This window comes from Carlito syrichta, unplaced genomic scaffold, assembly GCF_000164805.1.
Source record: "Carlito syrichta isolate Samal-C Ts95f unplaced genomic scaffold, Tarsius_syrichta-2.0.1 Scaffold305203, whole genome shotgun sequence".
Taxonomy (NCBI): domain Eukaryota; kingdom Metazoa; phylum Chordata; class Mammalia; order Primates; family Tarsiidae; genus Carlito; species Carlito syrichta.
The window spans coordinates 394733-418943 of record NW_007249299.1 but is presented as its reverse complement, the minus strand read 5'-3'; the positions used below and the strand labels follow the sequence as shown (position 1 = coordinate 418943).

General features: G+C 36.2%; 1 protein-coding gene across 4 annotated transcripts in view; it reads right to left on the bottom strand.

Annotated features, from left to right (window-relative positions):
• RUNDC3B (RUN domain containing 3B) overlaps positions 1-24211 on the bottom strand; it is a 170830-nt gene that overhangs the window by 132663 nt on the left and 13956 nt on the right. For all 4 annotated transcript variants that reach the window (XM_008061315.2, XM_008061316.2, XM_008061318.1 and 1 more), the window contains exon 2: positions 14262-14377. In XM_008061315.2, the coding sequence (XP_008059506.1) occupies positions 14262-14377 (116 nt within the window). The remainder of the gene's footprint in view (positions 1-14261; positions 14378-24211) is intronic.

Genomic DNA, 24211 nt, shown 5'->3' with positions numbered 1-24211 from the left:
GTCCCACAGGGTGCTCCCCCGATAAAGTGCACTCCCTCTTCTCCTTGGAGAGGTATTCTGGGAGGACTAAATGTTTGTGAGTCCTGCTGCTCTTCGGATCTAGCTTCCCTATGGGGCTAACATTCCAGGCTAGTCCTGGGGAATGTGTGAGAGGGATCACAGGGGTTGAATTCTGAGGAGAAATGGTCACTGACATCTCCTGAGGATCCCCTGGAAAATCTCTCAGATGCCTAATACTATGGACTAGTTTGCAAGATGTACAGTGACATGAATTTTGTTCTTCTGAGCAGGGATGTTGTTAGGTAGAGTTGAAATGGACCTGATCAGTCCTCTTGTTTCCCAGTGTCAGGTGCAAGCATCAACTCCAATGTGATTGGTAGGGGAATGGTGTAGACTCTGCAGGGTTTCCTTAGTTGTATATAGCCTTGGTGTGCTGGCTTTCTCAATTACCAGCTGTGGTGATGCTACGCTGGTTATATGCACAGGCTCAAAGTGTCTGAAGTGGCTGGGGTGTTTGGATAGTGCTGTTAGCTGAAGTCTGGAAGCAGATCCTCCCAAGCACTGTGTTATTGTGCCAGATGGTGTAATGGACTGTGCCAGTTGACCTCCAGTCAAGAGGTGGCACTTGCTGAAGAGAGCCAGCTTTGGTAGTGGTTGTGGGCTTTCTGCTTGACCTGTGTTGATCCAAGGAAGTATACAGATGGCCTAGATATTGGGAGGGGCTATGGGAAATCCCAAAGTTCCCTGTTCATATTGGGCTTCTGAGGGGGCTGGGAGCAAAAAGCTGGTTAGAGGTGAGCTAGGTAAGACAGGTAGCACTCCAGTTCCCCACTTGTGTGATTGGCTGCCCCAGTGGGAATTAGAAGGAGTCCCCTGACTGTTGGGGTAATGCTGCCATGTTGTATCTCTGCTTCAAAAGCGTTCACATGCTTAAAAATTATGCTAAACCTCTCTATCTGAGCCCTATAAATGAAATAACAAAATCCATGACAGTACATCTGCTTACAGCATGGTTTACTGAAATTTAATGTCCACTCTTGAGATCTACTGCTCAGTAAAAATATTCCTTTTAATATATTAGTACTCATTGACAATGTACCTGGTCACCCAAGAGCTCTAATGGAGGTATACAAAGAGATTCATGTTTTCATACTGCTAACACAACATCCATTCTGCAGCCCATAGATCAAGGAGTCATTTCAACTCTCAAGTCTTATAATTTAAGAAGTACATTTTGCAGGAGCATAGCTGCTATAGATAGAACTCCACTGCTGATCTGTGGAAAGTAAATTAAAAACCTTCCATAAAGGATTATTTATTCTAGATGCTATCAAGAACATTCATGATTTGTGGGAGGAGATCAAAGTATCAACATAAATAGGAATTTGGAAAAAGTAGATTCAAAAACCTCATGGATGACTTAGAAGGGATCAAGATTTCAATAGAAGTCATTACTGCAGATGTGGTAGAAACAGCAAGAGAACTAGAACTAGAAGTGGAGCCTGAAGATGAAATAGAATTGCTGCAATCTCACGATCAAATGACCAAATGAGGAGTTACTTCATATGGACGATCAAAGGAAATGATTTCTTAAATGGAATCTACTCCTGGTGAAGATGTTGTGAACATTATTAAAATGTCAACAGAAGATATATAATATTATGTAAACTTAGTTGATAAAGCAAAGGCAGGGTTTGAGAGGACTGCCTCCAATTTTGAAAGAAGTTCTACTATGGGTAAAATGTTATCAAACAGCACTGCATGCTACAGAGACATGTTTCATGAAAGGAACACTCAATTGCTGTGGCAAACTTTATTGTTGTCTTATTTTCAGAAATTCCCACAGCCACCCTAAACTTCAGGAACCACCACCCTGATCACTCAGCAGTCACTCAACATCAAGGTAAGATGGTCCCTCAGCAAAAAGATTATGACTTGCTGCATTTAGATAATTGTTAAGCATTTTTAGCAATAACATACTTTAATTAAGGTATATACATTGTTTTTCTTGACATAATGTTATCACACACTTAATAGACTGCAGTACAGTACAAATATATTACATGCACTGGAAATTAAACAATTTGTGTGACTTGCTTTATTGTAATATTTGCTGTACTATGGTAGCCTGGAATCAAACCTGCATTATACCTACAGTATGCCTGTAGTTTCCTTTTCTTGTAATGTTCTAATTTTGTAACAGGCTAATGCTAGCCTCATAAAGTGATTTGGGAAATGTTCTCTCCCATTTTTTAGAAATGATTGAGTAGGATTACTCTTATTTCTTTTTTTAATGCTTGGTCACAAGTAACAGTGAAAACATTGAGGCTTAGAGTTTTCATTGTTGGAAAGTTTTAAATACTAACCTAACCTCTTGAATAGATACAGAACTATTCATGTTATCTATTACTTCATAAGTTTTGTTAGAATTTATCTTTCAAAAAATTGCCCAATTTCATCCACAGTTTACTTATTATCCTTTGAATGTAAGGATGAGAGCTGTGCCTTCCTTCATTATTGATGTTAGTAATTTGCATCCTCTCTCTTTTTTTGAGTCAGTACAACTAAAAGTTTTAAGAATTTTATTAATGTTTTCAAGGAATAATCCTTCCATATCATGATTTATATTTATCATTTTTGTGTTTTTAATTTCATTGATTTTTAAAATCTTTATTATTTCCTTCATTTTGCTTGATTTGGGTTTAATTTTCTCTTCCATTTTTTAAGATTCCTAAGGTGATTTTTTAAGTTATAGCCAACCTGACCAGTGTGAGATGATATCTCATTGTAGTCTTGATTTGCATTGCTTTGACAATTAGCTGAGCTTTTTCTTTAATGTTTGTTGACTGCTTGTGTGCCTTCCTTTGAGAAGTGTCTGTGCATGTCCTTTGCCCACTTTTTAATGGAGTTATTAGTTTTCTTCCTGTCTATTCATTTGAGTTCCTTACAGATCCTGGAGGCTTTTGTTGGATGCATACCTTAGAAATATTTTTTCTCATTCTGTGGGCTGTCACTTTATTCATCTTGATGGTTCCCTTTGCTGTGCAAAAACTTTTTAGCTTGATAAAATCCTACCCGTAAATTTTACACTTTGCTGCCTTTGCTTTTGAGGACTTGGCCATGAATTCACCGCCTAGGCCAACATCCAGAAGGGTGTTCCCTAAGTTTTCTTCTAAGATTCTTATACGTTGAGATTTAAGTTCTTGATCATTTCTGAGTTGATTTTTGTATATAAAGATAGGTAGAGGTCCAATTGCATTCTTACGTATGTGGTTATCCAGTTTTCCCAGCACCATTTGCTAAATATGATTTCATTTTCCCAATGTTTGCTCTTATTGACTTTGTCCAAGATAAGCTGGTTAAAGGTTTGTGGTTTTATTTCTGGATTCTTTGTCAAGTTCCATTGGTCTATATGTCTATTCTTGTACCTGTACCATGTTTTTTCTTTTTTTCTGGTTACTATAGTAAAATCTCAAGTCTGGAGTGTGACACCTCTAGCTGTGTTCTTTTTGGTAAGGACTGCTTTAGCTATTTGGGCTCTGTTTTGCTTCCATGTAATTTCAGTATTGTCTTTTCTAGGTCTATGAAAAATGGTGGTGGTAGTTTGATAGCGTTGCATTGAATCTGTAGATTGAGCATGGGATGTTTTTACCATTTGTTTGTGTGATTTTTGATTTCCTTGAGCAGCATTTTGTAATTCTCATTGTAAAGATCTTTCACCTCTTTGGTTAAACAAATACCAAGGCAGTTTGTGTGTGTGTGTGTGCATGTGTGTGTGTGTGTGTGTGTGTGTGTATGTGTGTGTGTGAGAGAGAGAGAGAGAGAGAGAGAGAGAGAGAGAGAGAGAGAGAGAGACTATTGTGAATAGGATTGTTTTTCTGATTTGGTTCTCATCCTACTTGTTGGTGCACAGAAATGCAACTGATTTTTGTGCATTAGTTTTCTATCTCAAAACTTTACTGAAGATGTTTATCAGTGCAAGGATGTTTCTGACAGGACTAGGATTTTCTAGATATAGAATCATATCATCTGTGAATTAGGATAATTTAACTTCCTCTTTTCCTATTTGGATACCGCTCATTTCTTTCTCTTACCTTATTGTTCTGGCTAAGACTTCCACTAGAATGTAAAATAGGAGAGGTGAGAGTGCACATCATTGTTTTGTTCCAGTTCTTAGGGGGAATACTTCCAGTTTCTGTTTATTAAGTATGATGTTAGCTGCAGGTTAGTCATAGATGACTCTTATTATTTTGAAGAATGTTACTTCAGTGCCTTGATGTTTAGGGTTTTTACCAAAGATGTTGGATTTTATCAAATGCTTCTGCATCAGTTGAAATAATCAAGTGGTTCTTGATTTTATATTTGTTTATGTGGTGGATTACATTCATTGATTTATATGTTAAACCAGACTTGCATCCCTGGAATAAAGCCCTTATCATCACAATAAATGACCCTTGTAATTTGCTATTGGATGCAACTTGCTAGTATTTTGTTGAGGACTTTTGTATCTATTTTCATCAGGGAAATTGGCCTGCAGTTTTCTTTCTTTTGGGGTCTTTGCCATTTGTGGGTTTCAGGATGATAAAAATGGCTTTGTAAACCGGGCTCGGTGGCTCAGCCTGTAATCCCGTGCTTTGGGAGGCTGAGGTGAGTGGACTGCCTGAGCCCATGGGTTCGAGACCCGCCTGGGCAACTTGGCGAGACCTCATCTCTACAATAAATCAAAAAATCAGCCGGGCATGGTAGCGCATGCCTGTAATTCCAACTACTCAGAAGGCTGAGGCAGAAGGATCGTTGGAGCCAGCAGGATGAGGCTGCAGTGGCCAGGAGCGGCCACTGCACTCCAGTCTGGGCAACAGAGTAAGACTCCAACTCAAAAAAAAATGGCTTCGTAGAATGAGGTAGGGAAAAGCCCTTTCTTCTTGATTGCTTGGAATAGCTCTTTCCTGTACATCTGTTATAATTCAGCTAAGAAATCATCAGTATATTTTTGGCAGGAAGATTTCTTATTACTTAATCAACTTCTTGGCTTTTTACTGGTCTGTTTAGGGTCTAAATTTCTTCCTGTTTCAACCTTGGGAGGCTGTGTGTCTCCAGTAATTTATCCATTTCCTCTAGATTTTCTTACTTACACATACAGATGTTTATAATTTCTGATAATCTTTTGAATTTCTTCAAGATCAGTAGTAACATCACCTTTTTCTAGTTTGATTGTGCTTATGCAAATTTCCGCTCTCGCTCTCGCTCTCGCTCTTTTTTTTTTTGCTAATCTGACCAGGCTTCTGTCAACCTATCCTTTCAAAGAACCAGTTTTTCAACTTGTTGATCCTTTTATTTGGGGGAGGAAGGTTCACAATTTCATTTAGTTGTGTTCTGACTTTGATTATTTCTGCTAGGTTTTGGACTGTATTGCTTTTGTCTTTCCAGTTCCCTTAAGTGCAACATTAGACGTTTATTTGGTATTGCGCTATTTCTGATATGTGCATGTAATGTTATAAACTTCCTTCTCGGCACTTATTTCATGGTATCCCAGAGGTTTTAGCATTGTGTCTTTATTTCTTTATAGGGATCTTTTTATTTATCTTGATTTGTGTGTTAACCCAAATTTTATTCAGGAGCAATGCTGTTTAATTCCTTCGTATCTGTGTGTTTTTGAAGGTTTCTGTTGGTGTTGATATACATTTTTTATTTCACTGTGGTCTGAGAAGATGCTTCATATGATTTTAACTTTTTGGAATTTGTTCAGGCTTGATTTGTGGCCACGTATATGGTCAGTCTTAGAATATGTTCCAGGTACAGATGAGAAGAATGTATACTTTGTGGTTGTTGGGTGGAATGTTCTGTTGAAGTCTATTAGCACTAACTGGTCAACTGTTGAGTTTATGTCCCAGATTTCTTTGGTAGTTTTCTGCCTCAATGACCTGTCTAAAGCTGTCAATGGGTTGTTGAAGTCTCCTACTATTATTGTATGGCTGTCTATGTTTCTCTTAGATTAATTAGCAACTGTTTTACAAATGTGGGTGCTCCTATGTTGGGTGTGTACACATTCAAGTTGGATATTTCTTGCTCATGAATTGAGCCCTTTATTATGTAATGTCCTTCAGTGTCCTTTTTAACTTTTATGGAATTAAAGTCTGTTTTATCTGGTATAAGAAGAGTGACTCCTGCTCTTTTTCATGTTTCATTTGCACAGAAGATCTTTCTCCATCCCTTTACTTTGAGCCTATGGGTATCATTTGGAGTGAATGGGTTTCATAGATAGTGTTTCTTTATCCTGTTTACCACTCTGTGTCTTTTGAGTGTTGCATTTAGTCTGTTAACAATCAAGTTAGCTATTGATATCTATCATATTGTTGTTATAAAGTTGTTTTGTGCTCTAAGCATAGTGGTTGATTGGTATGGTCTGTAATCTATGTGCTTCTGTAATGGGTAGCATAATTCTTTCATTTCTAAGTTTAGAACTTCCTTAAGGATCTCTTCAAGAGTGATCTGTAGGAGGTTTATTCTCTTAGGGATTGCTTGTCTGGGAAGAATTTTAATTCTCTTTCATTGATGAAGCTTACTTTGCTGGGGTAAGAAATTCTTGGCTGGGATTGCCTCTCTTCAAGAATGTTAAAAATGGGCCCCTAATCCCTTCTGGCTTCTAAGGTTTCTGCTGAGAGGTCTGATTCAATTCTGATGAATCTCCATCAGTAATTGATCTGTGCCTCCTCTCTGTCTTTAAGATTTTTTTCTTTCATGCTGACCTTGGCAAACCTGATGATTACATGTCTTGGGGATGGGCTTCTTGTATAGTACCTCACAGGAGTTCTCAAATTTCTTGTTTGTATGGCAGCCTCTTTAAAGAGATACAAGAAGTTTTCTTAGATGATATCATGAAAGGCTTGTTCCAGGTTGTTTTCACTTCCCCTTTTCACTCACAAATGTCAGTCAGCTGTAGATTTGGTCCCTTTACATAATTTCAGACTTCTTGTAGGCCTTGCTCATTTTTTCCTAATTATTTTCTCCTTATATCTGTCAAACTAGTTAATTGAATGGATCAATCTTCAAGCACTAAATTCTTTCTTTGCTTGGTCAAGTCTGCTTTTAGGCTTGCTATTGTGTTTTGAAATTCCTGGAGTGAATTCTTCATTTCCAAGAGTTCAGTTTGGTTCTTTCTTATGATAGCCAGGTCTGTTCTCACTTCCTGTACTGTTTTTGTGGTCTATTTGACTTGGGTGTCCACTTTCTCCTAGACCTCATTTAATTTTTTTGCCATCTATATTCTGAATTCTATGACTGTCATCAGGGATAGTTCATTCTCATTAGGCCCCATTGCTTAGAAGCTGGCAGAATATTTTGTGGGTATCAAATCATTTTGGCTTTTTGGATTGCTGGTCTGTCTTCACTGGTTCCTCCTCATCTGTGGGGGCAGTCTCCTCTTTTTTATTTTGCTTTATTATTTTTGATTTGTTAAAGTTACTATTATTGGGTGGCTGTTTTTATTGTTTCCTTGTCTTTTAACTTTTTTTTCCTTATGAGTATGTCTGTAGTGTGTGCTGTATATGGTCTGTTGGCTTTCTTTAGTGACCTGCCTCCCCATTCTCTCCCTGCCCCACAGGCTGCAGGGGCAGCTTCATTGGGGGGGGGGGCAACAGTGACCATTTAAAGCTGTGACCTCAGGGGAGTGCTGATTCACAGTTGTGGTGGGACAGCTGCGTGGTTCCAGGGGTCTCCTCCTGGTAGAGAGCTGTGGGGCATGTGTCTGAGTGTGGGATCTGTGGCATGCAAAAGTGGCCCATCTCTGCATTCCCTTCCTGATCCACTGGGGCAAGGATGGAGGCAGTGCTGCTGGCCAGAAGCTGTGGAGGTAACCTCCTTCCCCTGGTCTGCCTGTGGGAGGAACAAAGACAGCAGCAAGGACAGCAACCTGAGAGGAGACCTGCTGTTATTGCCTCACTAGCAGGATCAGGCAGGAGCAAGCCCTTTCCATTTGTGCAGGTAAACTGATTGGACAGTGGTAGGGTGTCTTCCTCCTACTTGAGCAAGGACACTCCCTCCACATATGTGCAGAAGGCAGGACTCTGCCTGGCTGGGGGAGTCCCAGCATTTGTCCTCTCATATGTGGATGAGGTACAGGAGCCACACTGGCAGGCAGCTGGGAGAAGTCCTGCTGCTTGACAACCCAAAAGTGATCAGACAGGGGTAGAGCAGCCCTTCCTCACCTAGGAGCCAAGGTCCTGCCTGGTCAGGAGTCACAGAGGTGTTCCAACTCTTAGTTCCCACCCTACTCTGTGCAAGGGGCAAAGACAGTGAGAAAGGGATATCCTCCTCCTCCTAGAGTCCAGCAGCCTCCTGGAAACAAGATGACTGTAGTTCTGAATCAGGTTCAGGGCGGGTGACAGTGCAATGAGAAATACCAGTGCATTGAGAGGGACGTCTCCAAGGTAAACGTGATACCCCAGTTGGAGGCTAGAGAGGGGGAAGAGCGCCTATGTGGCACAGTCATGTTTTGTAGACATGGGGTCTCACTATGTTGCCTAGGATAGTCTTGAACTCCTGCAGAGTGTGTTCTGTGGGGTCCCTATGTGGTGGGGCAGCAGCAGTAGGCACTGGGTCTCACCAGAAGCCAGAATCCCCTGGACACCATATGTACCCAATCAGTGCCTCTGTTCAGGTTCTGAGAAGCTTCCTGAATTGGCTGGTGCAAGAGGGGTTCAGAGGTGGGGTCAGGATTGTCTCTCCCAAGGCTGCAGAGGTCTATGGGAGGTATGTAAAATCTCTTACATTCACTCATCCCTGCCCTTGACTAGAGCTTTACTCCTGGTCTTGTGCTAAAGCAGATTCGGAAGGAGGTTGGGGCTTGGTCTTATCTGCTTTCAGTGGTCCCAGATGTCTGTCCCATGTCCCTCAGCTTGGGCTTCCAGACAGTCCTCCAAAGAGCCAGCTTCACTGACTTTTTCAGATCCTCTTTGTAAGTGAGGCACTTATCAGTTGTCTCCCACTGGCCATTTTGAACTAGTTCAAAAGTCTTTCTACTTTTCCTTAAGAATCCCTCTTTGATCCAAGAGTTATTTAAAGGTGTGTTTTTAAATTTCCAAATATTTGGTAATTTTTCAGGTATCTTTCTGTTCTTGATTTCTAGTTTAATTCTGTTATAGCTAGATAATATACTTTGTATGATTTCAATTCTTTAAAATTTACTAAAACTTGTTTTAATGGCTTAAAATAAGGTCTATCTTTTTTAATATTTCATTTTCCCTTGAAATTCAAGAACACACATTCTGCCATTAAGGAGTATTTCATATATGTCAATTATAAATGTTGGATGTTTTATAAATGTCAATTAAGTTAGCTGGCTTAAAATGCTATTCATATCTTTTGTACCCTTCTGTCTACTTGTCTATTGATTATTATGAGAGAAATGTTGATGTTGTCAAGTATAATTGTGAATTTTTTTATATATTCTATTTTCCCCTATCAGTTATATCAGCTTTTCCTTTTTGGAGCTCTGTTATTTGCTGCATATATACTTCTGTCTTCCTGGCATTTGTTCTATCTTCTTGGAAAACTGACCTGCTTTTTAATATGTAAATGTCCAAAATTTCCATCCATTTTCTTTGTTTTAAAATCTACTTTGATATTAATATAGCTACTCCAGCTTTCTTTATATTTGTTTCTGCATAGAAGACCATTTTCTATCCTTTTAAGATCTTCTTAATTAGTGTATTCAGATCATTTATATTTAATGTAGCAATTATGATGATTGGCTATAGATTCACCATTTTATTGTTTCTTTTCTGTTCATTCCTTTTTTCACCTACCTTTTTTTTTTGGAGAATTTTAAAGGTCTCACTCTGTCACCTAGACTGAAGTGCACCAGCATGATCACAGCTCACCGTAGCCTTGTGATCTCCTGGGCTCAGGCGATCCTTCCACCCCAGCCTCCCAAGTAGCTAGGACTACAAGAATGTGCCATCATACCTGGAACTTTAAAAAATTATTTTGTAGACATGGGGTCTCACTATGTTGCCTAGGATAGTCTTGAACTCCTGGGCAATATTCCCACCTCGGCCTCCCAAAGTGCTGTGGTTGCAGGCATGAGCCACTGTGCCCACTTAACTTTAATTTCTTTATTGGCTTTTTGGCTAACTCTGTTTAAGGGCTTCTTTAAGGAATATAGTACTTAACATTTTGTTTGTTGGTTTTTGAGTTAGAGTCTCACTCTGTCACCCAGACTGGAGTACAGTGGCATGCTCAAGGTCACCGCAGCCTCAACCTGCTGGGCTTAGACGATTCTTCCACCACAGCCTTCCAAGTAGCTGGAACTACAGGCGTGCACTACCATCCCAGCTTATTTTTTTATTTATTGTAAAGGTGAGGTCTCACCAAGATGCCCAAGCTGATCTCGAACTACTGGTCTCAGGCAATCCTCTTGTCTTGGCCTTTCAAAGTGCTGGGATTACAGGCTGAGCCACTCTGCCTGGCCAGTACCTAACATTTAACAACCTACTGCCTACTTACAGTCAATATTTTATCATTTCAAGTAAACCATATAACCACATAGTTCACTTTACTCTTCAGCCTTTGTTTTAAATATCACTTTTATTATATATGAACATTAAAACCTTCTTCAACAATGCTAGACTTTTTGCTTTCAAGCAGTCATATTTGAAAGACCTTAAAAGGAGAAAAAAAAATCTGCTATATTTATTCAGATATTTACCTTGATTCATAAAGGTCTACATTTTCTTCTGATATAATTTCCCTTTAGCTTGACGAAATTTTGTTAGCATTTCTTTTAGATCAGGTCTACAAGTGATAATTCTTAGTTTTCCTTCATCTGGGAATTTATTATGCTTTCATTTCTACAAATATCTCTTTCTGATAGTGATTTTATTTCCTTTTGATAAAAACCCAGAAGTAGGACTGTTGGATCAAATTAATCTTCTTTCAATTTTCTGAGGAAACGTTACACTGTTTTTCATAATGGATGTACTAATTTATATTCCTACCAAGAGTATACAAGAGTACCTTTTTTTTTGACATCCTTCTCAATACTTGTTATCTTCTGATTTTTGATAATAACCATCCTGACAGGTGTAATGTGATATTTCATTTTGTGGTTTTGATTTGATTTGTCTACCAGTGAGAAATATTGTTGAGTGAACTGCTTCAGTAGGAGAGGGACTAGAATGAATAGTGCTTCTCAATTATAATCCTTCATGATACTTGAAGTGATGGTGTGGAGTTTCTGGGTGTTATACAATTGTTGTCGAGCAGCCAAAATTCCTGATTTTCCCACCCTGAATCAATATAATGTTCCACGTACATATTCAGCTTCCGCAGTGACTTTTATTAGGGGAGGTGGGTGGAGGGTGGAGGGTGGAGGAAAGTATTATGCTTTAAGTAAACAAATGTTCAAAAATTACTGAATTGAAGGACTTGAACTGAGATCTCTTTCAATTCTAATATTTTGTAATTAATCTCTACTTCTCATCTATATTCCAGAAAAGTAAGAACAACATCTTATTGGGGAATCACTGCAAATAAGATTAATGTATATTATTTTTAAATCATCCTTTTATTAAATAACAGTGCTTTTAGAGTGAATGAAGTAGATAATTGCCTCAGCTCTTCACTTTACCTGTGTCAGCACAGCCTGTATTGTGTCTGGGGGAGATTTTCTTTTTCTGGAACTATTTAATGTCTAAACCAAATCCTTTTACTTCAAAAGTAAGTGTTAGCTGTAGAAAAGTAAATCTTACAAATGTATGGAGATATATATTTTTAATTTATGCTCCTATAAAGAAAAAGATTGGAAAAATTAGTTGCTATATACCTAAAATGTAAGCGAACACAGTGCATCATGAAATAATCATATTAACTTCTGCAAAAGTAAAAGTAATTTGTTATGTCTCAGAGTATTAAAAGATAGGAAATGATATCTGAAAGTCCTGATGTTTAAAATAAGTGTTTAAAATAAGTCATTGCAAAAGTTATAGATTATTCCATAATTCATATCTACATATGACAATCACAGTGACCACAATAGTTGATTTACAGAAACCTTTTTAAAAACACGTTTTTGGTCAGACACCCCTTATCAACAAGGGTGCCTGAATGATGCATATTTGTATACCTAACCCTCAACTGTACCCCACAATTTTAAAATAAAAATATGTTTAAAAAGTCAAAAATAAAAAATAAATAAAAACATGTTTTGAGTTACTGATCTTACCTAGCTTTAAAAAATTAACACAAATCTTATTGTATCAGCTATCTATCTTAGTCACACAAGTGGAACTCTTAGTTATAAATCAACTATTTTATTTTCATTATCACATTTTTCAGAAATAACATTAATAGATTTGGGTGTTTAGAAGTAACACTGAAGGTTTCCAATCTACATTTTGCTGGGGCACAACTCAAATGTGGCAATCGGTGGGCAGGTGTCCACTTACAAGATAGTGACCCAATCATTCCCATGGGTATCTCAACATGGCCTTATTATCTTCTACTGACAGTTTTTGTGAAAGACTCATACTAAAGGTATGCCAAATCAAGGAAATTAGGTCTTAAGATAAAAGTCTCACGAACATTAAGGTAATCAGAATATGTGGTATTCCATGAGCTTTTCAGTCAGGTATGATTTATAAATTTATGTATAAAATTTTAAAATTTGATCATCACACAACATAGTAACTCTGATATTATCTCAGAATACTTCCATATCCTTTGCTTTTATAAAAATTTATGTTCTTGTAAAAGGTAACATACTATTAGCAGAGAATTTAAGAAACACAACTGCAAAAATGAGGGAAAAATAACTTTAAACGTTCAAAACAATCAACTTTTAACAGAAAAAGTCTCAGTAATCTCGTGGACTCCATTTCAAATTTCAGAGAGGTGAATGAATTAATATTTTTTTACTCATGTAATTAAATTCAATCCTTTGCTCTGAGTACACAGGACTGCTCAAATCACTGAAACACTTATAGAAAACAGAATAGAATTAACCTTTAGATTATACTTGATTCTCATAAGTTATATTATCAAAGCAGTTTACTATTACTGATGTGAACCCATACCATTAAGATTGTAATGATAATAAAAACATCAGATGATCAAATTTTCTTTAGGAAGACTAGATAATAGACTTGATGTGACAGTTACTATTTACTTTTACTATGATTTATACTATTTAATACTTCTTGATTTTTATCAATTACCTTTTACAGATATAGATACAGATAGAAATAGATAGATAGATAGATAGATAGATAGATAGATAGATAGATAGATAGATAGATAGATAGACAGATAGATAGGTAGTAGACAGAGATAGATGGATAGATAGATAGATAGATAGACAGACAGATAGACAGACAGATAGATGATAGATAGATAGATTGATTGATTGATTTTTACGTCGGGGGTCTCACTTTGTTGTCCAGGCTGAGTGCAGTGGCACAATCACAGCTCACTGCAGCCTCAAATTCCTGGGCTCAAGTGATTTTCCCACCTCAGCCACCCAAGTATCTGGGACTACAGGTATATACTACTGCACTTGGCTAATGTTTCAGTTTTTTGTAGAGACGAGGGCTCACTATGTTGCTTAGGCTGGAATTCCTGAGTTCAAGCAATCCTCCTGCCTCAGTCTTTCAAAGTGCTGGGATTACAGGCATGAACCACTATGCCTGGCCTTATATTTTTAATTGCAAAAATTTCTAAAATTCAGAGAGAATATAGGCTCCTATATTCCCCTTTAAAGTTTAAGTGACTTATATTTCTAATGTAGATAAACTTACTGATTTAAGAAAAGTGGAGCATATCATTTATATACCTCTTTTTAACCTATCTGCTGCCTAAATAATTTCAAAGATTTCTAAATTAAAGAAAATAGATGCTAAGCAAAGAAACATAATACCAGGAATGCTTCTTTATAAACTGATAAAAATGCCATCTATTACGCATTGGGATGGACTACCTCTTAATTTAAGCTTTTATGTTAATAACTTATGGAAAGTGACTTTTCTCCTTGTGCATGGCAATTAATATAATCAGCTTTTCAAATGTGCCCCAGAAATGAGTATAAATTCAAGAACAGAGACTCTTTTCTAGGGACACAGGACAAAATATTAGACATTCTAAAATCAGTTTTATGTTTCCCAAGATGTAGTATGGCTGCTATCTAAGTTACATAAGACTGTGGGATTTCTAAAATTACTTTATTATAAAAAGAACTGTTGGGAGAATAAATAATACATTAGTGCTTTTACCTTTTAGTCGGTGGCTTAGAATCTGTTCCAAAATAGCTGCAAAATTGTTAAACTCAGGAGAAGAATCATCAATTGTCTCAAAGCAAGACCGATCAATCAGGGTCTTCACAGAAAACCTATGAGAAAAAGATTATTGCTTTTAGGCAGAGTTGATTTATTCACCTAAACATGAAAAAAGGGGAAGAAGGCAATTTTGGGAAGAACTGCAAAAATATTTTACATGTATTCTAAAAACCCCATTTATTCTAATTCACTCTTTAAATATAAAATTTTACAGAAATATAAGTCTCTTCTCTTACATGTTTATAAGCTGCTATGATCTGAATGTTTGAGCCCTTCCAAAATTCATATGTAATAATACTAAGGAGTGGAACTTTTGGGAGGTGATTAAGTCATGAGGGTTCCACCCTCATTAATGAGATTAGTACTCTTATAAAACTTAAGGCCTGAGGGAGCTTATTTGCCTCTTACCCCGTGTAAGGGCACACAGAAAGTGTCACCTATGAGCAATGAGCCCTTACTAGACATCAACTATGATGATGCATTGATCTTGGACTTCCCAGCCTCCAGAACTGTAAGCAATAAATTTCTGTTGTTTATGAATTTCCTAAGCCTAAGATACTTTGTTAAGTAGCCTGAAATGACTAAGACAGTGTCTTCTGACCAAATTAAGACTTACAAATAGCTCAGTGCCCTCACAGTCATTTAAATCAGAATTAAAATATAACTCAACCAAATTATTAATTCCAAAATATGCAAAAGCCATAATACTACTTGTAAGAAATTTGAGCTAGACTCAAATGGTTTTAAGAGTTTTTGTGCACAATATAGAATAAAATAGGATGTGAGCATTTATGAAGCACAGATCCAAAGTTTTCATGAGTTTATAAATAGGAAAACTTGCAAATCTGTAGGATGTACTATATTTTTTCCTTATTGAAAGGTCCTCTGTCTCTATTTTTGACTGCCAAAAATCAATGTATTTTCCAAGTCTCAACTCAAATGCTATATCTTCTATGAAGAATTATCCACCTACACGTTCCTAACACAAACTAAAATTTTGTTTGTATCTCCCTTAAAGGCCAATTACAGTTTATCTTACTGCTGTTATTTGTGTTGTCTATCTCTACCTTACTAGAATATAAATTCCTTCAGCACAGAAATATGCCTTCTGCATGTTTGTATCTTCCATAGCACCTAGGACAATGCCTTGAACATTATACTCGTAAGTACCTGTGGATTTATTTGTAAGCTCTATTCTGAAAGAATGGCAAAGACAACTTTAAATGCCTTATTATGGTAAGACCCCAAAAACAGTTTATGGTCTTAAACATGTATAGATTCACATAATCATCATTAAAGTCAAGATAGAAAACAGTTCTGTCACCTCAAACAACTCCCCCATGCTGTCTCTTTACAGTCATATCCTATAAAGGATGATTGTGAGTGCCTAAGACTAGGGGATGAAGAGAAGGGGATAACTATAAGAGCTGTTAAATAATTAGAAATAAAACCTATGAAGGAGATTAAAGAGTGCAAACTGTTTCTTAGGTTTTAGGCTTGATGACTGCACTATTCAATCAGGACAGAAAATATAGGAGACAGGTATAACGGCAAACATAGAAAGATTTGTTTACATAGGTTATATCTAGTATTCATCATATCAGAAATTAAACTGAAAAATTTTAAATACAGGGAGTCCTCACTCAGCTCAGTGGTGCAGGACTATGAAAAAGACCGTGTGAGGTAAAACCACGCAAATTGATTTTTATAATCAGTGAAAAAAATTATAATTGTCCTATGACCGCATACATTTTTGACAAAACATTAAAAACTCTCTATAGCCAGTTAAAATGTACAGGGAAATTTAAAATTAGTAAAGCAGTTTTATTTAGTACAGTATAATTTAAAGCATTAGGAACATTGAGAATTAAAGTGCTTTACTTCTTTGTAAGAAACTTATTAAGAGTAGTCTGAACAGTACTTGCCTTATTCTTCTCATTGTAAAACTCAACAATATGGATTGAGCATCTTTTCTATGTTCTGTCGTAACTACTTTCCTTGCTTATATCAATAGGTCCCCTATGCTAAGGTCCTCTGGCTGCAGATCTAGATTATCTTGAATGGCAGAAATGTCAACATTCCTATGATTAACTATTTCGTCACTTCTCCATTTATGTTCATTTCAAATCTCACTTCAAACATTATCACTTTCTTTTTCTTTTCTGTGCTTTCATTTTTGAAATATGGTCAATTCACTCTTTTTGATTATCCATTCTTGTCCAGAAGATAAGGAAGTAAAATAACTACAGGCTTTACTTTCTGTGCATGAATTGGATAATATATACAAGACCAATCCTAGACAGACTGAAAAAAAGTGATTAGTATCTGATCATGATTTACAGTTTTTACTTATATAGTATGATTTGTGGACTGAAAAGGTAGCATACGCAAAATTTGTATTTATGTAATTGCCCGTAGTTAACATGCAGTAATATTTCAAATGGAAACTATGAGGTCTGCCAATTAAGTTTGCGAACTTGCTACTGTGTGCTTACTTTAGCAGAACTGTACAAAATTCAGTAAGGTTTCATAACTTGGTATATCAGTGTCTCACAGCTGTGTTTGTGTCAGTGTGTGGCAGTGTCTTCTCAGTAGTATTCATTATTGTTGTTGTGTGTTTCTGTGTGCTGTCACAAGAATGCTGGATCTTGAATCAGAGCAATGAACAGACATTAAATTTCTTGTTAAACTTGGCAAGAGTGGAAGAGAAATCAAGGAGATGCTAGTCCAAGTTTATGTGGACAATGCCATGAAGAAAACGGCAGTGTACAAATGGATTAAACATTTTTCTGAGGGGAGAGAAAGCATCACTGATGAAGAGAGGTCAAGACAGTCAGTAATGAGTAGAAATGACAAAAACATTTCAAAAATTTGTCAAATTGTGTGCCCAACTTGTCAGCTGATTATGAGAAGCACAGCAGACTAAATAAATATCAATACAGAAACATGAAGTTGTTTTTTTTTTTGAGTTGGAGTCTCACTCCATCACCCAAGCTGGAGTACAGTGGTTTGCTCATGGCCACCCCAGAGTCGACCTGCAGGGCTCAGGTGATCCTTCTGCCTCAGCCTTCCAAGTAGCCGGAACTATAGGCATGCACTACCACACCTGGCTAATTTTTTATTTATTAAAGAGATGAGGTATCACCAAGTTGCCCAGGCTGTTCTCAAACCAATGGTTCAGGCAATTCTCTCACCTTGGCCTCCCAAAGTGCTGGGATTACAGGCTTGAGCCACTGCGCCCAGCCCCAAACAGGAAGTTTTTAACTGAAAATCTTGGCATGAGAAAGATGTGTGCAAAAATGGTCCCAAAAGAGCTCTTGCATCACGATAATGCACCAGTTTACAAAGCATTATCTGTAAGGGAGTTTTTAGCCAGTAAACAAATAACTGTATTGGAACACACCACCCTCACCTGATCTGGCCCCCAATGACTTTTTTCTTTACCTGAAGATAAAGGAAATATTGAAAGAAAGATATTTTGATGACATTCAGGACATCAAGGGTAATGCAGCGACAGTTCTGATGGTCATTCCAGAAAAAGAGTTCCAAAATTGTTGATGGAGCACTGGGTGCTAGTGTCAGTGCAGAGCTTCCCAAGAGGAGTACTTTGGAGGTGATCAAAGTGATATTCAGCAATGAGATATGCAGCACTTTTTCTAGGATGAGTATGTGAATTTAACTGTTACACCTCCTATGTTGTTATAGGATTGATGTCACTTAGCTAATTGTGAACACTGGAACCATGAAAAGTATGAACTGTCTGTATTTATTTAGTAACTACAAAAAAATAAATCCATCACATGCTGCATAAATATTGTTATGAAAACTACTCTTTCCAAAACAAAAATTTAGGAAGAATAGCATTGCTTATGTTTGCAAATAGTTTTAACGTTATGTTTAATAGAAGATAATTAGATTCTCAGTCTGCTTCTGCATTCAATCAATCCTAATATACATTATGTAGCTTCTGGAAAACTCTACTATATACCTGTTAGAGAATGGGAATTTAAAAAGGCAAACAATGTCTTGGAATTGTTAAGAAAATAATTTTGGCCTTTTGGATCGCTGAAAGTGTCTAGTTCCCAGCACACACTTTAAAAACCACTACCCTAAGATATTCATGGTATGTAATGAAGTAACTCTCCTAGGCAACTGGGATGGCATTAATTATATACTATTATATATCTTTGGGAGAATTGAGAACATAATTACTCAAATCATTTTCAGTTTTCTTTGGCTCAGATGAATAACCCTGATTGAGAAAGGGTGAGATGGATTAATGTTTAATCATACAGTATTATCTACAATAGCAACTGTAACGTAATGAAGGAAATTATTATGTAATAATAAGGGGGGAAAAAAGAACATCTAGGAAGTGACACTGATTAAGTTAGTCTCTTGTACCTAAAGGATAGTCGGTTAGATAAATATTAGATGTAATACTGTAATGCATTAGATAAAGAGAGACCAGATTTTTTTTCGTTTTTTTGAGTCGGGAGTCTAACTCTATCACCCAGGCTGGAATGCAGTGGCACAATCATGGCTCACAGCAGCCTCGACCTCCTGGGCTCAGGTAATCCTTCTGCCTCAGTCTCCTGAGTTGCTGACACCACAGGCATGTGCCACCACACCTAATTTTTATTTTTTGTAGAAATCAGGTCTTGCTATGTTGCCTAGGGTGGTCTTGAACTTTTGGGCTCAAGCAATCCTCCCATGTTGGCCTCCCAAAGTGCTGAGATTATAGGCATGAACCACCATGTCTGGCCAAGAAACCACATTTTAAAGGGACTTGAAGCCGGGCTCGGTGGCTCAGCATGTAATCCCGCGCTTTGGGAGGCTGAGGTGTGTGGACTGCCTGAGCCCGCGGGTTCGAGACCCGCCTGGGCAACTTGGTGAGACCTCATCTCTACAATAAATCAAAAAATTAGCCGGGCGTGGTAGCGTGTGCCTGTAATTCCGGCTACTCGGAAGGCTGAGGTGGAAGGATTGCCCGAGCCCAGCAGGTCGAGGCTGCAGTGGTCGGCAGCGGCCACTGCACTCCAGTCTGGGCGACAGAGTGAGACTATGATTCAAAAAACAAAAAACGGGTCTTGAAAACTTTTGTTCCATATGTCCACTTCATTGACAATATACAAGAACAATTCTACCTATCCTTAGCAAATTTTTAATAAGAATGAGTACAATGTTCCTTCAATAGAAGAATGAAATGGGAAGTGCTCCTAAAATGAATAAACAAAAACCTCACAATCTCCACCTCTACTTTTGACCTGAACAAAAGGAAATGTCTGAATATTTTTCTCTAATCTTTATTCAGCAGAATGGATTAAGAAAGCCTACTTTACAACCACATTCCTCAAGGTAGGAATGATTTACTGCTTTAAAAATTATGTCATCTAAGATGGCAATGCACATTCATTAAATAAACTGAAAATTATAACTAAAAATAACAAAGCACTTATTTCATTAAAAAAAATTAGAACTCAGTTTCTACCTTTAACTGTCTGATAAGATTTTAGTCATTATTGTTTTCCAGGACTAACACAAAATTACCTAACATTTATATACTTTATAAAATGTAATGGGGAAAAAAAGTCATGGCTATTAACATATATTTTTGTAGCATCACGAGACATTTATATCAATCATTAGTCATCAAAATATACATATCTTTTACTTAAGTTAGATTATATTTCTACAGAAGATACTATCTGCATCATAAAAACATGGTGAATCTCAGAATACTAAGTTACTTTTAACTCAACACCTGACTAAAATCAAAGAAAAGCAAAGTTCGGATAGCCCAAAGTATATCTATCATTAGACACAATTTCTATTATTTCCAAACATGAAGATATTTAAGGGCGAGAAAGCATTTCAAGTAATTTCTATTATACCAAGGTCAATAATAAAGAAGAATAATGTTCCCAAACTTTGCTTCACTATTCATATCCTGCTCTCCTCCTACCAACACAAACAAAAATTTCAGAAGGCAAATCAGTTCCTCAGAGTACATGTTTCACTTCTGGCTAACTCTTCTCACTCAGCATTTACTTTTCTAAAATCATGCAGCTACCTCTATTACAATGGAGTAATGAGAATCTTTCTTCCATAACACAATAAAATCCAAACCTGTAAAAATAATTTCAATTACATCTTAAAAAAAAATCACACAGATGCTGAGCTATTTCCTGATAATGACATTAATATTAGTCCACTATTTCCTGAAAAGGACTGATTTTTAAATAATGATATGACAATTTGAAGAATGTCCAAAAATACTAAACCAAGTTTAAGTAACAGCTTTTACATAAGAATTAAATATCAAAAATTTACATAAAAGAGACTTATAATTAAGTTTATAAATATCTCTGTTTAAAAACACCTTCAGTGTCTTTCCCACCTTCAGTGTCCAAAGGACATTTTTGTTAGCCTATAAATAAGAAAGAATGACTGTGAGTAAAACTTTCAAACCTGAGAAAGCATGAACAAACTTTTTCTCTTTGGCAACATACCAAGAGAAATGAGATAATTACCAACACTATATTTAAAAGATATTCATTATACCTATATTAAACTAATTCCTCCCACAATTCATAGATTGTAACGTAACTAAAACTAAAAAATGTGAGAACAAAATCAAAAATAAAATTATTATTTGGGACTGGGCATGGTGGCTCATGCCTGTAATCTCAGCACTTTGGGAGGTCAAGGCAGGAAGATTGCGTGAACTCAAAAGTTCAAGACCAGCCTAGGCAACATAGCAAGAACTCATCTCTACAAAAAATAAATAAAGCAATAAATTAGCATATTTTATATTGTCCATTTATCAAATATACTTCAGAAAAAAAATATTCAAATAAAATAGATTTTCTTATCTATACTATGTTATATTGCTTTACAGGGAATTTTATCTGAGAATAACTAAAGTAAATAAAAGCATCTAGAATCATCATAATTCAGAACTGAAAAAAAGTTGTGGCTTCTTAACAGGTTAAAGTCTTTAGAGTGATATTTGAACAGGACATAAGTATCTAAAATATAAGGCAGAGTTCTTCCCACTATTTCACACCAAATTTACAGTATTCTTTATAATATGTCATTGCTGCTAGTAGTCTTTAACAAGGGGTGGGGTAACTATTTTGTGCCATTAAAATAATAGTCAACATCAGTAACCAACAAGGAGATGGCTACCAGGAGATATAACACACTCCACACGAAATATAGTAAGAGGGTGACTATTGGTGATAATAAGCACAATATCAAGAAATATCGGTTCACTAAAGGGTATTTCCTTTCTTAAATTTTACACTAGAAACTAAAAACAAAAAAAAAATTGGTATTAACAATGTGCCTTCTATCTTCAAGTATTATGCAAGCTAAGAATTTCCAGGTCAACTCCTTCAGGTCCCCTCCCACTGTGGGAGCTTTTCTGTCCTCTCAATAAATCCTGTTTTCCTTAAAATCAATCAATCAATCAATAAATAAAAAAGAATTCCTAAACATCATGTGTATTTTCCTCTTTATCTTTTTCTATAATTTTAATCTATTTAAAATATTTTATAATGAGGAAAAAAATACTTTTCACATATCCTTTTAGCAAGAGTCCACAGACTACTGTCTACAGGACAAATCAACCAATTGCTTGTTTTTGTAAAAGAATTTTTTACAAAATTATCTTCCCTGAAATTTATACCATGAAACTTAAAAATTTCTCTTTTATATTGTTGATGATTTTTAAAGATTTCACCCAATGTAAAGATTAACTTAAAAGTAAAGAAAGGCTGGGCATGGTGGCTCAAGCCTGTAATCCTAGTACTTTGGGAGGCCGAGGCAAAAGGATTGCCTGAGCTCAGGAGTTCGAGACCAGACTGGGCAACTTGGTGAGACCTTGTCTCTACAATAAATAAAAAAATTAGCTGGGTATGGTAGTGCTTGCCTGTAGTTCTAGCTACTTGGAAGACTGGTGAGCCCAGCTGGTCAACACTGGGGCAGCCATGAGCGTACCACTGCACTCTAGCCTGGGTGACAGAGTGAGACTCTGACTCAAATAAAAAAGAGAGAAATACATTTTAAAATATTTTTCCCACCTATATCTAAATTTATTTTAAAAGAAACTGTTCATCTGTATAACTTAAGAATGAGAGACTATATTATTAACATCTTGCATTGCTATATAAGCAGACTGATTACAACAGATTGCCCAATATGAAAAATAACATTAGAAGGACAATATTTTTTTAAAAAAAGAAGATAAAGAGAAATATTTCAAAAAATTTTTCATCTAAAGTTAGAAAACCATCAAGTCAAGAAAACTTCCCATCTTAAAATAAGTTATCTGGTTTGATTGCATATGAAAGAACTCCCAACTGAAATCATTTTAATAAATAATACTTTAATTATACACTTAGGTCACATATCCCTTGAAAATCCATTTGTTTTTTATTAACAGCAAATGAAAATATTCAAATAATACTTTAACATAAGTGAACTATCTAGTAAACTAGATAACCAAAGCCGCAGTAGAAAATTCAAAATATAAAGAGGCCAAGTGCAGTGGCTCAAGGCTGTAATTCCAGCACTTTGAGGGGCAAAGGTGAGAGGATTGCCTGAACCTGCGGGTTTGAGACCAGGCTGGGCAACATGGTAAGACCTTGTCTCTACAATAACTCAAAAAATTAGCCAGGTGTGGTAACACACGCCTGTAATTCCAGCTATTCGGAAGGCTGAGGCAAAAGGATTGCCAGAACCCAGCAGGTCGATATTGGGATGTGCCACTGCACTCCAGTCTGGGTGACGGAGTGAGACTCCAATTCAAAAAAGAAAAGAATATATATATATATATATATATATATATATATATATATATATATATATATAACAGAAAAAAGCATAATATATAGCAATCATGGTTTAGCAACACTAAATATGCTAAGAAAATGAAGGTTCCCAGTTTCTGGTTCTATGGCTCAAAGGCGTACACACACACACACACACACACACACACACACAGTGAATTCAGATTCAGCTGACCTGTATCATAGACACTCAAGTATAGCATAATATAAAAGAAAAACATAGGTTTTGAAATCATATATATTTGGGTTTGAATTCTGGCAATGTTAGCCTTAACTACAAAATAAATTAATTTAAATAAAATTATTGGAATAAGAATTTATATCATTAAACATAAAAGTGCAATCTAACATTTTCCTCCAAAAACATATTCTCTATGTATAAATTAAATAAATATATTTTCTCTTCATGTTAGACATGGATGTTTTGTGGCTTCTTAAGTTTATGAAAATTTCAAGTTGTTTTTAATACTAATTTTGAGACTAGATATGGAATATAACAGAAGATTTTGTTTTATAATTGCAAATACTAAGATTTAAAAATCACAAAATCAAATGCTAAATGTGAATCTTTGGGGGATATTGTTTTCCTATCATCTTCTAAAGACAATCACCATCACTGGAAAAAATGAACAATAAACCATTTTACTTAGCCAAAATAAAAAAGTTTGTGCATTACATATATTTTCTATCCTTTATTTTCAAAATAGTATTTATTTTGGAATTTTTATCTATTTTGTGAAATGTTCTTTTTTGAAGTAGAAAATTTAAGTAGGTTACAAAAGCAAATATAAAAATATATATTAGTTAACTTCATTCAAACACCAAAAAAGATGAATTTTTATTTTTCCATCTCCACATTAAATTTCAGTTAGGATAACATCATTCAAAGGAAAGCAAATTCTACTGCTGAAGCTACCATCAAGGGGAACTTTTGAAAAATCAGTGAAGATTCTTTTTTTTTTTTTGAGTTGTTCTCACTCTGTCGCCCAGACTGGAGTGCAGTGGCCGCTTCCGGCCACCACAGCCTTGACC